General features: G+C 40.8%; 1 protein-coding gene across 1 annotated transcript; it reads left to right on the top strand.

Annotated features, from left to right (window-relative positions):
• The first annotated feature begins 1,345 nt into the window (after positions 1–1,345).
• fech (ferrochelatase) lies at positions 1,346–14,271 on the top strand. Its single transcript, XM_036129306.1, has 11 exons — positions 1,346–1,553; positions 2,723–2,813; positions 3,216–3,335; positions 4,604–4,752; positions 6,034–6,168; positions 6,268–6,374; positions 6,560–6,658; positions 7,001–7,108; positions 7,261–7,425; positions 9,999–10,058; positions 13,967–14,271. Exons 1-11 carry the CDS (start codon positions 1,517–1,519, stop codon positions 14,102–14,104), a joined length of 1,209 nt encoding a protein of 402 aa, XP_035985199.1. The 5' UTR covers positions 1,346–1,516; the 3' UTR covers positions 14,105–14,271.
• The last annotated feature ends 5,958 nt before the right edge of the window (positions 14,272–20,229 follow it).

The following is a 20,229-nucleotide window of genomic DNA, read 5'->3' as shown; positions in this document are numbered from 1 at the left end:
TTTGGCTGTTTCCTCCTGCTGGTTTCCTACAGCCCCATCCTGCTTTTGTTCTTTTGTTTTTAAAGGCTTTTCAAAGAAACCAACCAAAACTTCACAGGAAAATCACAACATCTGAAAAAAAAATGCACGTTACATAAATATTTATCACATTAGTTTGCCTCTTAACCATAAAGTGTGATTATGTGTATAAAATGGGGATCTTAAGATGAGTTTAAGCGATATTGATATTTGTACACATACATTTTGGACTTTTACTATTTTCAAAGACACAATTTTCCTGTTTGCATGCGCAATTTTTGTCTCAATAATGCTGAAATATAAAAAATATATTTTAATTACATAAGTTTAGTATTTTATATTTTCTGAGGAAACTCGTACCGTTTTTTATGATATTTGTTAGATTTTCCTTCAGAATGAAAGCAGGGATTCCACATGTTTTTCTCAAATCAGCCAAAAAGGAGATAAGCGCGAAATTAACCTCCTAAAATAAAAATAAAACTGTTTAACTTTGAGTTTACTGCGTTTTAAAACCCCGTCATCGTTCATGTAAAGCGTTCTGTAATGTGGGCGTGTCCAGGGTGTGATGGGCGTGGTTATAGGAACAGAGACAAACGTCCATGTGACGCAACGCTGATGACAAGTCTAACAAGCCGAAAAAGTTTTAACCGGAAATAAACAATCAGAGATTTCACATTAAAAGCACAACACTTAAAGAAATATATAATATAATAATAATAATAATAATAATAATAATAATAATAATAATAATAATAATAATAATAATAATCCATCCATCCATTTTCCGAACCGCTTTATCCCTCATGGGGTCGCGGGAATAATAATAATAATAATAATAATAATAATAATTATTATTATTATTATTATTATTATTATTATTGATTCTGTTACTTTGCCCCAATTCTTCCAAATTAGTGTAAATTACTTTGAAGACATAATAATTACTTTGAAGACAAGATTTGAAGACAAAATAAAAGTGGTTAATTCCAGTTTCCTTTAAAGAGGTTTCCAGGCTTTGTTATATTTTTGTTGTTTGTTGTAACTTTTCTTCTTTTTTTTAACGGGTACATATTTTTAATATATATTTTTTAGCTGTGCGTTTTCTGGTTTGAGGGGTGCATAAACCATGAATGTCTTGACTGTAAAACGTATAAAATATCCACAGGGATTTGTAAAATCTGGCTGTAAAGTATTAATAAAAAAATCACGCTACAGTTACATAGCGAAACAAATTCAAAACAAGCTAAACGGGTGTGCAACACTATGCATTTATTTTGTAGGTCTATAACAGGAAGTGTGGTGGTTGTCATATTACACTTGCCGGAAGTCCGCGTCCGCAGCCGGCAGCAGCTGAAGGAATCTGCCTTGCCTTTCACGCAGGAGGGACTGGCCTGCGATTCAATCTGTCCCGTGGGTTGGGGCACACGCGTGGGATCACCCGGAGAGAGCGCAGTTATCTGGAGCGTATTTCTGCGGGAGGAAGCGGAACCGCGGCGGGATGGCGGCGTTGGGAAGCGCCGGACGCTTGTTGCACTGTGAGTCTCTGAATGTTCAAAATGTTTAACCAAACTAAAACTGCGCTCTGGCATTTTTAAATAATTAGTTATTTTATTGCAATGAAATAGAATGCAGTATTTTGTCTCTCTTGATGTTTTGATTTGTTGTATTTGATTATTCGGTGCTTTTTCCGCACACTGACATTGACGTTACACGGGGAGCATCAAGCTAACTGAAAGATGAAACGACTTCCTATGGGGAGCTTTTCAGAATAATACCACGCTGTAGCATTTTAGCATTTAAACCTTGTTTTATTGAGTTTTAAAAAGCAATATAAACCAAATCCTCATTATTTAGCGTTCCCCACGCATAAAACGCGTCCGCCCTCATTCTAAAATCAATCTGTGTGTTTAAAATGAGCCAAACTGTTACGTTGAAACGCTGTTGTTCTGTTGACGGACAGAAACTGTTTCCGGTGGTGATTTTCTCCGTCTTGGCCAACTTTCTAGTCTAACTGTGTGTGTGAGTTTTCTGGCTGTGTTACATAATGATCTTATCCCACATTTAGCGTCGGTAAGCCGCTCTCTGAACGCGCCGCCGTTGTGTTTGTGTGTCCTGACGGCGGTAGACAAACCAACACGTAGTTACACAACTGCAGACTTTTCAACTTGCGTAACCTTACGGGCGCCCCCTGGCGGCCAAGCGGACCGCAACTCTGGGCCATGAAAGTTGAAGCTCTGCTCATAACGCTGTTTTTAAACTACGTTTACATTCCCTACGCTATTAAACGTCGATATGTATCTATAGTATTTATTTAAAAAAAAACAACAATTCTTCATAGAAATTTAACAACTTTTACATTGCATGTAAGATTAGACCAGAGTATAACTCAAATCTTTGTTAATTTGCTCTCAATGGTCAAATCTCATATTCTCTTTATCATTTTGTTACAAAATAGTTAATTTATAGAGAAGTTATTTCAATAACCTACAAGGTTTTTTTTATTCTCTCTTCATTAAATGAGATTTTCTTACCAGAACATATTAGAAAAAACAGTCCTGCTTTGTATTTTTGGCATCCCTGTTCAAATCTCGGGTTTTGTTGAGCAAATACGGTGGGGAAAGTAAAAAGTCTGACGTTGAATTTAAACTCAAATAATAGACAAATAGAAAATTAAGCTTTTTTTAAAAATCATTCTCCCTTTCAGTTGCCAGGAGCAGCTTCGGTCTGACTTTGAGGAGACGGTCGACGGCGGCAGCTTTGGCCCAGAATGCAGCTCCAGAAACACAAGAGAACAGGTACCTAATACACCTTTAATCATCAGTCCTAGGTGGAAAAAGGAGAGAACGGGATATAAGATTCTAGTTAAAATCGGAGCCTTGATTCTTCAGGACTTCCACATGCTCTGGATATTTTCTGGAAGATTAAATCAATTTAAACGGTTCTCTTCAGAGCTGCGAATCTATTTTTTTCACCATAATTGGACAAAGAAGTTACACTTCTTCTATCACTGCTTCCTGTTTCCTGTGTCAAAAAGTTGCAAAGAGGAACTCCTCAGATGCCCATACAGATAGGAGGAGGGGGGGGGGGGGCATCTCCTTCTACTTTTACCTCAAGTTATGTTTTACTAATAAAACATCACGAAGGGACGAAGCGTTTTGCAGAATCTTCTTGCTGAAGAATCTCTTGTCTCTCTGTAGGAAACCTAAAACGGGAATCCTGATGCTGAACATGGGAGGACCTGAGAAGCTGGAGGATGTTCACGACTTCCTGCTGAGGCTCTTCATGGACACGGATCTGATGAAGCTCCCCGTTCAGAGGTGAGAACCAGCAGGAGCAGTGGGGGAGGTCAGCTGCTCCTGCAACAACAACCAGTTCAAATCAATTTGAACTGGTTGTCACAGTGGACAGTCGTCTGCATTGTTGATGGCTTTGCAGCAATCCCTCATACTGAGCATGCATGAAGCGACAGTGGAGAGGAAAACTCCCCTTTAACAGGGAGGAGAACCTCCAGCAGAACCAGAACCAGGCTCAGTGTGAACGCTCATCTGCCTCCACCCACTGGGGCTTAGAGAAGACAGAGCAGAGACACAGAAAGCTCAGAAGCTCACATTGACCCAGGAGTATTTTCTATGTTAGAGAAGACAGAGCAGAGACACAGAAAGCACAGAAGCTCACATTGACCCAGGAGTACTTTCTATGTTAGAGAAGACAGAGCAGAGACACAGAAAGCACAGAAGCTCACATTGACCCAGGAGTACTTTCTATGTTAGATGGTAATAGAGGATGATCTGCCTCCCCTGATGATGTCACAGCTAACAGAACGCCAGACCAGGTGTACCTTCTATGAAGAGAAAAGGGATAGAGAACAAAAAGTTAAAAGCTGAAATAACAACAAACATTGTTTTTACATGTACAGTGACCTTGAGTGTTTTGAAAGGCGCTTGAAATAAAATGTATTATTATTATTGCAGATTGGAGAGCAGTAGGAGAACTCAGCAGAGAGAGAGAAATAGACCCTGATGTCCTCCAGCAGCCTAAGCCTATAGCAGCATAACTATAGAGATAGCTCAGGGTAACATGAGCCACTCTGACTAGAAGCTTTGTCACAAAGGAAAGTTTTAAGATTAGTCTTAAAAGTAGACGGGGTGTCTGCCTCACGGACCAAAACTGGGAGTTGGTTCCACAGGAGAGGAGCCTGATAGCTAAAGGATCTGCCTCCCATTCTACTTTTAGAGACTCTAGGAACCACCAGCAGACCTGCAGTCTGAGAGCGAAGTGCTCTGTTAGGAACATACGGGGTAATCAGAGCTCTGATATATGATGGAGCTTGATTATTAAGGGCTTTATACGTTAGAAGGAGAATTTTAAATTCTATTCTTGATTTAACAGGAAGCCAATGAAGGGAAGCTAAAATTGGAGAAATATGATCCCAAACACATGACACGACCCTGCAGGCTCTCTCAGTTTCATTGGGCTCCTTCCTGTGTCCACTTCTAACCCCACCTGTTGTGGTTCTGGTCAGAGTCATGTGATCCAGGTGTCACGCCGTGACGTCATTAACGTCGGCCCGTTCTTTGATCTGCAGCAAACTCGGCCCGTTCATCGCCAAGCGGCGCACCCCAAAGATCCAGGAGCAGTACAGTAAGATCGGAGGAGGATCTCCCATCAAACACTGGACCTCCATGCAGGGAGAGGGCATGGTGAAGCTGCTGGATGAGGCGAGCCCCGACACAGGTAACCCCCCCCCCAACAGCAGGACGCGCTAAGTCTCAGGCTGGAAACGGTTAACGGTGCCGTCAGATAACCAAACTGCTGCAGATGTAGATGCTGCTGGGAGGGAAGATAAAGCAGGAGTGTCTGCTCACACCCTGCAGCGCTGCTCCCTGATAGCAGCAGAGAGCTCAGCAGGACGCCACGCGTACAAGAACCAGAAATGACCTATTTTATAAAATGATTTATGAACTTTAATACATCGCCTGAATCCAGACTAGCAAAAAGAAATCAGAGGCACACAAAGTGAACAAGGTGAATGACTGATTGAAGTTGCGTGTGAATTAAATTCAGGGAATTATTTTAGTGCAACAGCTTCAGAGGCAAAAACAAAGACAACTTTAAAAGCTACATTTACATGACGAGGCAGCTGTGGTGTGCCTGCAAGACGGCGCTGAGGGAAGGTGGAACCCTCATGGCAGCTCTCACTACTGCCTCAACTCAACAACAACTTTCGCTAAAGTCACCATTAAAACAAAAAAGTCACTTTTTGAAAGAAAATTGCTAGATGGATCTGAAAAGTCACCAAATATAGCAACAGAGAGGCAGGAAATAGCAGGCTTTGTTGGTTTTTCAAAATAAAGTACATCTTAACGTTTAATGATATTTTAATTAATTTCATACTCTGGGTTATGGTTTGCATGAGTGCACAAATTTAGGCTATACCTAATCTAGGAAAGGGTCATCGACCTTTCTGAAACGGAGGGTTAATTAATTAATTGGTACAAAGTCATACGAAGAGCTACCAGTACCGACATTTTGACCTAAAAGAGTCAGAGTTCACCTTAAGTTAATGTAAAATAAACACAATTTTCGTGCTTTGTTATAGATGATGTCATTTTTAAATCTATATAAATGCAAATGTGAATAAACAAGTAATGGAATAAATTAGAGCTTTAGATGCAGCTCACTGGTGAAATTGTGCTTTTTTAGAACAGAGTTGTGGGAAACTAATGTGGTCCTCGGTGGCTACTGGGACCCCTGATCTAGGATATATACATATATCATATGCTTTACATTTTTTTACCATATATTTGAAAAAAAAAACAAAAAAACAATGTAATTCTCAAGGTGTGATGGCTTTTATTTTGTAGTGGCGCCTCGATCAGTTAGCGGAACACTGGTAAAAAGCTGCCAAAGTCCACAGAGAATCTCTAAAAGAGCAACAGGAAGCCTGAAGAAGCGCTGATCAGGTCTAAAAGTTTGTGATGTTTACCAATTCTTTATCTCAAAACTTTTTCTCAGCTCCTCACAAGTTCTACATCGGCTTCCGCTACGTGAACCCGCTGACGGAGGAAGCCATCGAGGAGATGGAGAAGGACGGCGTGGAGCGAGCGGTGGCCTTCACCCAGTACCCTCAGTACAGCTGCTCCACCACAGGTAGGCGCGTGGCGGAGGAGAAACTGTTCAGCGTTTAGCTGATTAGCCGCAGCGCCGCCCTCTTAGCTTAAAGCGCTAACAGCTTGTCTCTGTCAACAGGAAGCAGTCTGAACGCCATCTACCGTTACTATAGGAACAGAGGAGATCGGCCAAAGATGCGCTGGAGCGTCATCGACCGCTGGCCCACACACCCCCTGCTGGTGGAGGTTAGGAACGACGGCTGCAGAAGCCTGACTGAACCCAGAATTTATATTCATCACAGCCAATAATTCAGCAGAAATAGACAGAAATACAAGCAGGAACAGATGATTGAGTCAAAGTCAAAACTGTAAATCAAAACCAACCCAGGCAGGTTAATTCAGTAAAATGTTTTTTTTCTTTTTCTGTTCAGTGTTTCGCAGAACACATCCAGAATGAGCTGCTGAAGTTTCCAGAAGATAAGAGAGAAGATGTTGTCATTTTGTTCTCGGCTCATTCGCTGCCCATGGCTGTAAGTTTCATCCTGGGCCTGTTGACCTAGGACTTTTTTTTTCTTATATTATTAATTTTACCTCTTTAATACTCCCCCAAAAAGTCTGTTCCTAAACGTTCACATGTGACACGGTTTTATGAAATAATGAAGACCGCAATGTTTAGATTTAACAAATTGATCGTTATATACATATTTATATTCACGTTCACAATAACAGAACTCAACTTTTTTCTGCCACATACAATATGGCGGTGACGTTGACGTGTGAACCTGCGCCCTATGACGCGTCTACGTATATATGTCTGTAGTCCCATCGCCGTTTCTGATGCGCTTCCTGTTCCTCTTGGTTTGTCCCTGCAGGTTGTGAACAGAGGCGATCCGTACCCCCAGGAGGTGGGGGCCACGGTGCAGCGGGTCATGGAGAGGCTGGGACACTGTAACCCCTACAGACTGGTGTGGCAGTCCAGGGTGGGTGAAGCGGGCCGCTTAGATTCTTCTAAAAGCTGCTGATGGGTTCCTGTTGCTGCCTCGGTGCTCCTTTACCCAGCCATGCTGTGGTCACTGGTCTCCACCAGGTGGCGCCACATGTTCAGCGGACTCTGCTGTGTTTGGCCTTTCAGGTGGGACCCATGGCGTGGCTCGGCCCGCAGACCGACGACGTGATCAAAGGTCTGAGCGAGCGAGGGAAGAAGAACATCCTGCTGGTGCCCATCGCCTTCACGTCCGATCACATCGAGACGCTGCATGAGCTGGACATCGAGTACGCTCAGGTGCTGGGAGAGGAGGTGAGGGCTGGACGCAGACCCAGGTTCTGCCTGCTTCTACGGCCGCATGGGAACCCAAACGGGTCACCTACCAAATGAAGGCGCCAGAAACAGATGGAGAACATTTGGATAATCATTAAAGTTACTTTAAATTTAGGCTGGCAGGGACTTTATTAGGCAAATTTATCTGTGTAGCACATTTCAGTACAAACACAACGCAAAGTGCTTTACGTGATTAAAATATAGCAGAATAAAAGCAAGTAGGAATAAAATGTAGGAAAAAAATAAAACACAGAAGCAAATATTAATTATTTTAAAAACAGTTGGACTACAAAGTTAAACTAATGATGTTTCAGTAGAACAGTTTAACTAGAACAGTTAAAGTCCTGAACAAATGTGTTTTTAATCTGGATTTAAAGGAACTCAGGCTTTCAGCACTTTTACAGTTTTTTGGGAGTTTGTTCCAGATCAGTGGAGCATAGGAACTAAATGCTGCTTCTCCATGTCTGGTTCTGGTTCTGGTTCTGGTTCTGCAGAGCAGGCTGGAGCCAGAAGACCTGAGTGGTCTGGAGGGTTGATGCCCTGATAACAAGTCTGTGATGTATTTAGGTGCTAATTCAGAACCGGGTCCATGTTCTCTACGTTCTTAGTCTTAGTGGAAGGACTTCAGAACCGGGTCCATGTTCTCTACGTTCTTAGTCTTAGTGAGGACTTCAGAACCGGGTCCATGTTCTCTACGTTCTTAGTCTTAGTGGAAGGACTTCAGAACCGGGTCCATGTTCTCTAGGTTCTTAGTCTTAGTGGAAGGACTTCAGAACCGGGTCCATGTTCTCTACGTTCTTAGTCTTAGTGAGGACTTCAGAACCGGGTCCATGTTCTCTACGTTCTTAGTCTTAGTGGAAGGACTTCAGAACCGGGTCCATGTTCTCTACGTTCTTAGTCTTAGTGGAAGGACTTCAGAACCGGGTCCATGTTCTCTACGTTCTTAGTCTTAGTGAGGACTTCAGAACCGGGTCCATGTTCTCTACGTTCTTAGTCTTAGTGAGGACTTCAGAACCGGGTCCATGTTCTCTACGTTCTTAGTCTTAGTGAGGACTTCAGAACCGGGTCCATGTTCTCTACGTTCTTAGTCTTAGTGAGGACTTCAGAACCGGGTCCATGTTCTCTACGTTCTTAGTCTTAGTGAGGACTTCAGAACCGGGTCCATGTTCTCTACGTTCTTAGTCTTAGTGAGGACTTCAGAACCGGGTCCATGTTCTCCACGTTCTTAGTCTTAGTGAGGACTTCAGAACCGGGTCCATGTTCTCTACGTTCTTAGTCTTAGTGAGGACTTCAGAACCGGGTCCATGTTCTCTACGTTCTTAGTCTTAGTGAGGACTTCAGAACCGGGTCCATGTTCTCTACGTTCTTAGTCTTAGTGAGGACTTCAGAACCGGGTCCATGTTCTCTACGTTCTTAGTCTTAGTGAGGACTTCAGAACCGGGTCCATGTTCTCTACGTTCTTAGTCTTAGTGAGGACTTCAGAACCGGGTCCATGTTCTCTACGTTCTTAGTCTTAGTGAGGACTTCAGAACCGGGTCCATGTTCTCTACGTTCTTAGTCTTAGTGAGGACTTCAGAACCAGGTCCATGTTCTCTACGTTCTTAGTCTTAGTGAGGACTTCAGAACCGGGTCCATGTTCTCTACGTTCTTAGTCTTAGTGAGGACTTCAGAACCGGGTCCATGTTCTCTACGTTCTTAGTCTTAGTGGAAGGACTTCAGAACCCGGTCCATGTTCTCTACGTTCTTAGTCTTAGTGGAAGGACTTCAGAACCGGGTCCATGTTCTCTACGTTCTTAGTCTTAGTGGAAGGACTTCAGAACCGGGTCCATGTTCTCTACGTTCTTAGTCTTAGTGAGGACTTCAGAACCGGGTCCATGTTCTCTACGTTCTTAGTCTTAGTGGAAGGACTTCAGAACCGGGTCCATGTTCTCTACGTTCTTAGTCTTAGTGAGGACTTCAGAACCGGGTCCATGTTCTCTACGTTCTTAGTCTTAGTGGAAGGACTTCAGAACCGGGTCCATGTTCTCTACGTTCTTAGTCTTAGTGGAAGGACTTCAGAACCGGGTCCATGTTCTCTACGTTCTTAGTCTTAGTGAGGACTTCAGAACCGGGTCCATGTTCTCTACGTTCTTAGTCTTAGTGGAAGGACTTCAGAACCGGGTCCATGTTCTCTACGTTCTTAGTCTTAGTGAGGACTTCAGAACCGGGTCCATGTTCTCTACGTTCTTAGTCTTAGTGGAAGGACTTCAGAACCGGGTCCATGTTCTCTACGTTCTTAGTCTTAGTGGAAGGACTTCAGAACCGGGTCCATGTTCTCTACGTTCTTAGTCTTAGTGGAAGGACTTCAGAACCGGGTCCATGTTCTCTACGTTCTTAGTCTTAGTGAGGACTTAAGAAACTCACCTGGATCGCTCCAGAGTCGCTTTCTTGTAGTCAATCAGAAACTCTTCAAGCCTGAATAAAAAACCTTAAAAAAATTAAAGTTTGCAGGTTTTATTTGGGGTCTGATCTAAATCGAATAAAGGTGTTTCTGTTCTTTGTTCTGTCTGCAGTGCGGCGTGGAGAACATCAGGAGAGCAGAGTCGCTGAACGGAAACCCGCTCTTCATGAGGGTGCGTCTTTATCTCCTCACACTTCGTTCTTCAGTCACTCTTCAAACTGATCAACAATTAGCAAACACTCTAAATGCGCTGTGAAGGAAATTAACTCGAAAATGAGAAACGAGTTTAGTGGGAGAAACGCAGAAATTAAATCGTTTTTATTTCTCTGCAACAGAAATGAAAGCTCAGTGTTTGCTACCAGATCATCATTAAAGGTTTTACATGAAAGTAGTAAGCTGACAAAAAGCAGCCGCTCGGTTAAGATGGGTGAAAATCCACAAGTTTAAATAAAACAACCAAACTAAAGAAATAACAAAGTGAAACTCTTATATAAACCAGCAAACAATGGTAATTTCAAACGTTTGTATCTAAGCATTTTATTGGAAAGTTGAGTGGAAGGACAATACGCCATAGATCAGGCATCTGAAGGCAGCTGTCACACCTGGGCTCACAGCTGCAGTTATGCATCTTTTTCTTCTCCAGTTTTTCCTTCCACTCAACTTTCCATCAATATGCCTGGATGTAGTCGTCTGAACAGCCGGCTTCAGCGGCCGTCTTCTGGACGTGTGTCAGCGTGACTTTTCTGTGTAGAGAATAATTTCATAATTCTCTCAGCTCATTTTCTTTGTGACAGAGTTTTAACTTTTTATTTGCCTTAAGCTGCTGTCCTTTAAAATAACAAATAAATTACACGAGTTCACTTTTTGAACCCAATTACTGAACTTTGCTAATGATGATATTCTGATTTTCTGACAGGTTTGTGGGCAGGTTGGAAATAATTAAATATCATTACAGCCTGACATTTATGCATTAGCTTCTACACCAAAAAGGTTATTCTTGTTTTTATTAAATTGACCAGTTACATTTGGTTTTATGTTGTTGTTGGTTTTTTTGTTTTTACAAAACCTTTAAATAAAACAGACAAATCTATTATTTTTACTCTTAAAAACTGAAACCAATTAATTATAAGGAAAAATAAGAATAATCTGGGGGAATAAAATCAGTTGTCCTTTAAAGTAACCTTAAAATAACCTTAAAATAACAAATAAATTACATAAATTCACTTTTTGAATCCAATTAATTTGCCGATGATGATATTCTGATTTCCTGACAGGTTTGTGAGCTGGTTGGAAATAATTAAATATAATTACAGCCTCACATTTATGCAAAAAAAAACTTTATTATTGTTTTTATTAAGTTGACCAGATAAAAATTATTATTATTTTTTTTTACAAAAGCTTTCAATAAAACAGACAAATCTGTTATTTTTACTCTTAAAAACTGAAACAAAATTAATTATAAGGAAAAATAAGAATAATCTGGGGGAATAAAAGCAGTTGTCCTTTAAAGTAACCTTAAAATAACCTTAAAATAACAAATAAATTACATAAATTCACTTTTTGAATCCAATTAATTTGCCGATGATGATATTCTGATTTCCTGACAGGTTTTTGAGCTGGTTGGAAATAATTAAATATAATTACAGCCTCACATTTATGCAAAAAAAACTTTAATCTTGTTTTTATTAAGTTGACCAGATAAAAATTATTATTATTTTTACAAAAGCTTTCAATAAAACAGACAAATCTGTTATTTTTACTCTTAAAAACTGAAACAAAATTAATTATAAGGAAAAATAAGAATAATCTGGGGGAATAAAAGCAGTTGTCCTTTAAAGTAACCTTAAAATAACAAATGAATTACACAAGTTCACTTTTTGAATCCAATTAACTTGCTGATGATGATATTCTGATTTGTGAGCTGGTTGGAAATAATTAAATATCATTACAGCCTCACATTTATGCACAAAAAAACTTTATTCTTGTTTTTATTAAGTTAACCAGTTAACATTTTTTTATTTTTTTTTACAAAAGCTTTAATTAAAACAGACAAATGTTATTTCTACTCTTAAAAACTGAAACAAAATTATTTCTAATAAAAAATAAGAATAATTTGGGGGGATAAAAGCCATTTTAAACTGGATTAGTCGTAGTTTTCCAACTGGAACTGACTCATCTGCTTCCACCTCAATCAGCTGCATATTTAATCGGTAATTAAGAGTTTTAGCTGAAAACCTAAAGGAAGGATACAGGGTGAGCACACAGGAGACGCTGTGAGCGTGGTCAGCCTTCCTCCCATCAGGCGGCCCGTCCAGCTGCAGCAGCGTGCCGCCTTTATTAAAGCGAGGCTTCAGATCAATGGGAACCTTTCAAGCTGACTACAGTAGAACTGAACGGCCCGGCTGGCCGGCTGCTCGGGCCCGCTGCGCTCAGAGACCCCTCACCAAGTCTCCGAGTGTCGGCCGGCGAGGAAATCAATATCCAGAGGATGATTAGTTGGTAGTTACTGAAGGATGGTTTCCTCGGCACGCTTTTAGTTTCTTTGTGAGCTGCTGCTGGAAAATAAAGAAAAATGCGTTCATCAGGGTCTGCAGAGCGAGGCCTGGCCGAGGATGGAGGCTCATATTTTTTAGAAACCTTCCTTCAGATTACAACCTTGTTCAAGTTTAATCGTTTCAGGGATTATTAACCCCTAAATTTCCCCAAAATCGTAATTATTTCTCGCAGCTTCTGGAACAAAATTACCTAATGTCATAAAAAGTCCTCATATTCCTGGTTAAAATCTAAGGTTCATATGATGAGACCAAGTTGGATCGTTTTAGAACCCTTTAAACCTTTGCTGTCACCTTAAAGACTGAAGCATGTTCTTGCAAAAAAAAAAAAGAAGCAAAAAACATTCTGTTCAAATTGCTGTAAAACAAGAAAACTCCTTGTTGATGCGAGGATGTGGGACGGTTTGATGAAACTATGGTGGTACCCGGGGAACTGAAGCCTGGGTGAATGTGGAAAGAATAGTGAGGGTTCAAATCCCCGTCTGTGGTGGTACAAAACCTTCAGGCTTCTGCAAGAAAGCTGAAAATAAAAAGACTTTCAGCAAGACCCAAAGCATACCTCAACCAACATTATAGGTTCTACGCTTCACATGTGGACATGAGAACTTTAGACGATGGTTAGACAGTTTCAGCATATCTTCTGTTAGTTTCAGTCATCCCCTTTTTTAGCTTTATGTACCATTTACATCAAAACTTCAGCAAATTACCACCAAATTGCACCGGACTGTAAGTCAAGTTTATTTAGAAATTTATTTCAAACATTCCAAGACTAAAAGCTGACATTTAATCTGGTAAAGCAGCTTATTCAATTATACCGCTGCAATCACAATCGGCTGAATATTATGGAACATACCTGGGAGGTTGAAGGGGGTAAATTAGCATAAAAAGCCTCCAACTCCAACTGGGAAAGTTCACTTTAGAGCGTTTCGGTCTAATTACGCCTAAATTCGACCGTGACCGTAACAGTGCTACATGCTAAGCTAACAGTACGACATAAAGCTGACGCGTTTCAGCGAAGTTGTCGCCATCTGGGTCCTTTGAGCTGCACCACGCAACGCTCCGCTGCGTGAATGACACTGAAATCAGCCTTTGTTGTTTATAAGTTAATGTTTTAATTCATTTTTAAGTGCTACAGGAGCAGCAGATAGTTTTCACAAGCCTAGAGCGCCCTCTTGTGGCCATTAGACGGTAATGTTTACTCCTTGGTACACATTGGTCATTATGATTTACCATTTAAAATTGATATATGTCGCACCTGACTGTAAGTCGCAGAATGGACCAAACTATGAGGAAAAGGGCAACTTATAGTCTGAAAATCACGGTACAAATATTTGCAGCTGCAACAACAGCGTGTTGATGGAGAGTTGCCTCCTGGCGTCCAGGTGGAGAAACACTACCTGGACACTAGGAGGCAGTGGAGAGTGACATTAGTCGTTTATGCACCAAACATCAAGAAACCATCGGGATGTTTTGAAATGTTTGTACAAATCCGGTATTAACAGACCCGTCTGTCATGGGTTGTGTCCAGGCTCTGGCAGATCTGGTCCAGTCCCACCTGAAGTCCAACGAGCCGTGTTCCCGCCAGCTGACCCTGCGCTGCCCGCTGTGCACCAACCCAACCTGCGGAGAGACCAAGGCCTTCTTTGCTAGCCAGAAGCTCTCATAGAAGCGAGCTCACGCCTTCAAGTGGGCAAACTCTGGAGACGCTAACGAACTTCTGTTCATCTACGAGCACAGTTCATCCCGCTGGAATAAGCAGGAGGTAGTTACTGGATGGGTTTTACAGATTTCCTTTAGTTGAAGTCTGTGTAGATAAAAGAATCGACACTTTCATTTCTTTGAGATTCTTTTTTTTTTAAATCTCTCATGCCTAGTTTTTTTTTAATTTATCCAAGCACCGTTCCATCAATTAACAACAGCTACTGTAGGTTCCTCTGGAGCCTTTTCCAATAAGTTCATTTCAAGTCTGCATTATTTGTTGCAGCTCTAAAACATCCCGCAGGCTTTAACCTCCGATCCAGTGTATAAAAACTTTTGGCTCCCTAATTTTTTTTTACTTTATGACACAACGTTGTGCCTTTTTTATACACTGGATAAGCAGAAACTAGACTTTGCTTAAGTAAAAAGCTGGGATTGCATCAGGATTTGCTTGTTCCTGCTGTGACCTGAGCCTTTGGCAGCTTGAAGAGAAACCCTCATCAGTGGCGTGTGATGCTTGTCGACAAATGCTTCTGTTATTTTTTGTTAAATAATCGTCCGACTGGTCCTCCAACACACACCGTCCAGCGTTGAATGTGCTGATAAAATGATCGGCTGAATTCCAGTCATCTGTTTTGCCTTGGCGCCCTTCCACAAGACGCGTCCAACGTGCGTTAATGGCGTCAACAGAGCCGTGTAAATCGATGAGACCCACCGCAGGGTTCCGGATGCTTTTTCCCCTTTACGGTGTTTAAATTCAAGATTATAGAACATGGGAGTTTGATGCTCTTGCTCAGTGCTATAGCTCTTTTTGAAGTGAAAATGCTCAGATCGGGTGAACAAGCTGAAAAGGTTTAGCTAACAGTAAAACAGCCTGCTGCACGCTAACTGAGAACATTTACCTAACAAGCTAACTGAAAAGATCTAGCTAACAGAAAGCTAACTTAAAATGTTTAGACTGCTGAAAGCCTGTGGAAAAGACTTGGCTGGTAGTCAGCTAATGTAATTAACCTCAGCTAGCTAGCTGCAGCTAGCTCACGTTCTCAGGTCCACAGCTAGCTCACGTTGCAGCTAGTTAGCTAGCTAGCTAGCTAGCTAGCTGCAACTCGAGTGAAAATACCCAACATTAGCTGCAAAGATTTAACAGACGGTAAACTGAAAGTGTTTGGCTAACCTAAACATTTTAGTTGTAAGCTAATAATCTTTGCTTATAGTAAACCTTTAGCCAGCAGCAACTTAATTAAAAGGTTAAACTATCTGTAAGCTAGCAGTGAAAAGATTAAAAAGGCTCAAATACTTCAGCTAATTGAAAGGGTTAAGCTAATGTCCAGCTAACTAAAAAGGTTTAATTTAGAATAAGATATAGATAACTGTAAGCTAACCAGAAGATTTTGGCTAACATCAAGAAAACCAAAGAGTTTGTTATGCTGTAAAAGGCTTAGCTTACTTACTGGAACGGCCTAAATAACAGTTCAATAAGTTGGGTGAAATTATTTACATGGCTGCTTGAAATCAGAAACGCAAACTAACGTCAAAGTAACAGGTCCAGAAAGGTTTAGCATGGAGTAAGCTAAAGCTACATGACAGTAAATTAGCTGAAAAGATTTACATTTCTGCAGGTTAACGTAAAAGATTATCTCTAGCTTAAAATAAGAAACAGTTTAGCTTGTAGTAAGCTAATATAATAGACAAAATGTGGTTTAATGAAAAAAGCTTTACTAACTGATGAGTCGTTTAGCTTACTGTTAGCAAATTGAAAAGGCTTAGAAAACTATAAGCTAACTACGTTTTGCTCGTTTGAAGAGAATAACTGATAGATATTTAAAGTATTATGTACAAAGTTGTTTCTAATATCTAATAATTTAGCCTTCAACACTTAAAAATCATTTGTTTTCCTTTTTTAGTAACATTAATTAAGCCAACATGTGCTACCTTTACTATAGCTGTCTATGCTTATAAGTCCTTATTTCTGGGAAAGACGGAACGTTATTTAAAAGCCTTTTGAGCGGTTTTCGAAGTTTCGCATTTATTAAAAATACCCATGACGGCATATTTTAAGTTCACTGACAGCTAAGTTTAGCACTATGAGTGATTTATTGTACTTTTCTTGATACTTATATACGCACAGAATTGTCTGTCATTGTTCTTCCACTGGCTGTGTTAGCCACCTCTTGTTTTTTCTAAAATTGGGTGATGTGAGTATTGTCTTAGGATGTTTGCAAAGATCTTTGTTTTAAACGTGTCTGTTGGATTTTATTTTTATTTTTTTTCATACATCACTAGGCCCCTTTCATTAAGAAATCAAGCCAAAGGAGCAATTATCAAATTATAAAAAATGCTACAAGTTTGTTTCCCTCCCCTGCTAAACCAATGCTAAGCTGGTAAAATATTGCATCCAGGTTAATTATTATGATATTAATAAAATAACCCTGCATATTCTGAAAAGCTACTTTTCCAGTGTAATATTTAGATGCACGCTGTTAAGTGTTCAGGTCACAACAGAATATCTCTGAGGGGTCTGTGTTTCCTAATTTAACTCTGTGTTGTAGCTGAAAATGAATTGTTGCAACAAGTGTAATTTAGGTAGTTTTTTTTTTTTTTTTTACTATTTGGATTTATTTATTGCGTTCCAATGTACATAAACCATGTCTTTAAAGTAATGTAAGTATACAGTACAAGTTAAAAGTCCAAAAACATATTTTGTTGAAATTGCTAGATTTTTTTTTTTTTTCTTCTGTTGCTGTATGAATTTCAAGACATGGTATAAATACTGAAGTTACACATTGCAAGTCTTCCTTCACAATAAAAATGTATTATTAAAAATGTTTTTTGGATGATTATTTATCCAAGCTGCATGTATATGCTGCATGTATATTTTGTAGAGCTCGTGTTATGCTAGTCATACATTGCAGGATCACATTCTCAAATGTCTCCATGAGTACAAATAGATGCTTTACGTGTATTTAATTAACATCAAATAGGTTAAAACCTTGGATGATTTTCAGAGGAAAATAAAAAAAAAAAAACAGGTCAGTTGATGCAAACCACATGAAACGGGGACATTTATTTTATGGATTGACTAAAGCCTGAGTTTTGGTGCTATCCTGGTCTGCCTTGCTGGGGGTTCATGCTGCAGCCAATAATACGAGTCCAATCAGATCCAATCAATGTTTTCTAATGTGGAGAATTCTCTGTTTTTTTGCTGCCCCTCATGGGGACGCCACTACGCCCCCTGGTGGTTTCTCTAGGCATTGCCAGCCTTTCCTCAGTGGAATCATTGTAAAATATTCAACTGCAATAATCTTTAAAAACAAGAATTGAGAGAAATTACATTATTTTGGGTTTCCTAGAATCAACACGGTCAAAATTATACATGCAGATTTAAATATGACGATTAACCACAATGGACAACTTGATCACATTTTGGATCTATTATAGAGGTTCTGGTACCATTCTTTCAAGACTTGGCAGAGCTCCTCTAAACTTTGGTCTCGGGCACAATTAGCGTTGCTGCCTTGCAGCAAGAAGGTTTAGGGTTCTAATCCCAGACTGGGCCTTTTTGTTGGGGTGTCTTCAGGCACTCCTGCTTCCTACCGCACCCCAAACCATGACTAGTTAAAATAATTGATTAAAATAATGATTGTTTGTCTCTGGGTCTCCCTGTGATGGACTGGCAGACCTGTCCAGGCTAATTACTGATGTGGACAGGGATAATAAATATAGACAATAGCTGGTTGGTTTTGTGGTCCAGAATCTGCTTTTAGGCATAAACTAAACATTTTCAGCAGGGTTCAGGGTCTGGAAGCAGGACAGCTTTGTCCTCCTGCTTTATCCATCCCTAAAACAGTTTGAATGTTTGAGATAATTGTCCTGTTGGACTATCCGACCCAAACTGCCCGCCGTAGCAGAAAGGACATTGTTGTGGATGTTCAGTAACAACCCAGAATCCTCCATGAAGTGGGAACTCCCAGAACATCAGTGCAGCAGGTTTACCTGTCCATGATCTACCTGGTTTACCTGTCCATGGTCTACCTGTCCTGTGCCAACACCGTGCCGTGGGGCCGTTTGGTGACAACGAGAAGAAATGTGAGAACGCTGTGAAGCACGGTGGTGGTGGCATCATGCTGTGGTTTCAGTATCAGCCGTGACTCTTAACAATTTATATCTATATTTTACTCTCTGATATGAAAACCAGGATTTTATTTCTGCAAATATATTAGTTCTGTATGTTCTATTTTTAATATTTGGTTTATTAAAGCTATTGTGCCATCTTTAATTATATCCTTTTTTTTAATTTGTCATCCCTGGTTTCTTCTTTCAGCACCTTTTTTGTTTCATTTTAATTTTTCTGTTTAAAAATCAGTTTTTCCTCTGAAGTCATTTAATGTTTTTATGTCTTTTATGTCTTCATTCAGACTTTCTGCTTCCTTTTGCCCATAATCAGATGTTCTTCCATCTTGGTTTCCTGCACCTTTTGTTCTCTTTCCTTCCCTGTTTCCCTTAATATCTCTCCATCTTTTTTTCTTCCATCCCTTGTTTTTCTGCTGTTCTGTCATCTTCCTCTCATCTTCCCTCTGCTCCTCTTTTCTCTCCGTTATCTTTTCCAATCTTCCTTTTCCTTTCCTGCTGCTCATCTCCTTCTGTCCTCACGCCCATTTTTACCTTTTTTTTTCCAATCTTTGGCTCATCTTCCCTCTCTGCTGTCCCCCATCCTCCCTCCATCCTCCCTCCATCCTCCCTCCATCCTCCCTCCTCCTCCTCCTCCTCCTCCTCCATCTCCAGACCTTCCCATTCATCCCTATCTCACCCCCCATCCCTTTTTTTCCCAGCAGTCCCCTGCGGTGTTGCAATCACCTCTGCTGCTGTTGATTAAGCTGAGAGAGATTGGCTGTCCACGACCCAATAACCCCCGAGGGCGGCCACCCTCCCCCCTTTTTATTTCCCCCTCCGCCTCCTCCACCACCACCCCCCCCCCCCCCCCGCGTCTGAGCCAGCAACAATCTTTCATTTCATTTTTGTTCTCTTTTCTCCTCGCTGCTCTCCCTCATATCTCTTCATCTCCTGCTCGTTTTTGTCAAAGATTTTCTAACCCCCCCCCCCCCCCCCCCCGCCCTCATCCATCTCCTCCTCCATCCTCTCTCCGGATGATTTTCATTTCTCTTCCAGCAATTAATTCACTCCTCGTCCAGTTCCTCTCCTCGTTTTGTTTTCCTCCAGTTATTCGTCTGCTCCTTCCTCTCCTCCTCCGTCCTCTCTGCGACGTTTTCTCCCGTTCATCTTCTCTGTTTGGGGGTTTCTGTGACCTTCTCTGGTTCTCTTGTCTCACCTTTGTACTGTGTGCAAACTGTCTCTTCTATTTTTTGAATATTGGGCCTTTCAAGCAGCCAAACCTTCCTGTAATTAGTAAAATTGTCTTCTGGAGAACGGTTTGATGGTCAGACGAGACAGATGTTGAACTGAAGAACATCTGGAGGAGCACAGCTGAGGCGTAGCGACGCTGAAACACGGTGGTGGAAGCATCATGCTGCGGTGTTGTTTAACTGCTGCATTTTCTGCCCATTTGTTTAATAATTTGTCAAAAATCGGTTTCGTATAGATTTGCATCCTTATCAAACGGAGGCTTTTGGTGTCTAAGCTCCTCGGCTCTGGACCAAACTGCCTGAAAACCTGAGATGTGCAGAAACCAAATCAGGACTCAAAACATCTTCTAACATCAGCTTTTGATCAAATAATCTCAACAAATAAACTTCTTTCTCTCTGCCGGTAATTTCAGCATTTTACCATCTTGTCCTTTTCTGTAGTTTTCTTTCTGTCCTTCCTTTGACGTCCAGTAAATCCCTTTAAACTGCCTTGAATACAGCTGATGATGCATAAATAAACCCGCCTTGCCTTTAGCAGCTGTTGTATTTCATAACACTCCGTATCAAAGCAGGTTTAGGTGGTTTATTGCTCAGTTTCTGTCCAGCACTGTACCAATTTTAGGCCCATAAATCGTTGTCAGCAAATGTTTAAACAAAGAACGGGACAAAATAACATGGTTTTAAACAGGATATGTGGCATTTGGCCGATTTGAGAAGAAAGAGAAGAAACTTA

Source organism: Fundulus heteroclitus, unplaced genomic scaffold (genome assembly GCF_011125445.2).
Source record: "Fundulus heteroclitus isolate FHET01 unplaced genomic scaffold, MU-UCD_Fhet_4.1 scaffold_154, whole genome shotgun sequence".
NCBI classification, from domain to species: Eukaryota; Metazoa; Chordata; class Actinopteri; order Cyprinodontiformes; family Fundulidae; genus Fundulus; species Fundulus heteroclitus.
This window is presented reverse-complemented; position numbering and strand designations above follow the sequence as displayed.

Coding starts and splice junctions, on each gene's coding strand:
- fech (XM_036129306.1), top strand. CDS start 1,517: ATGGCGGCGTTGGGAAGCGCCGGACGCTTGTTGCACT. Junction 6,375..6,559: donor CACACCCCCTGCTGGTGGAG/GTTAGGAACGAC, acceptor TTTTCTGTTCAG/TGTTTCGCAGAACACATCCA. Junction 7,109..7,260: donor GACTGGTGTGGCAGTCCAGG/GTGGGTGAAGCG, acceptor TTGGCCTTTCAG/GTGGGACCCATGGCGTGGCT.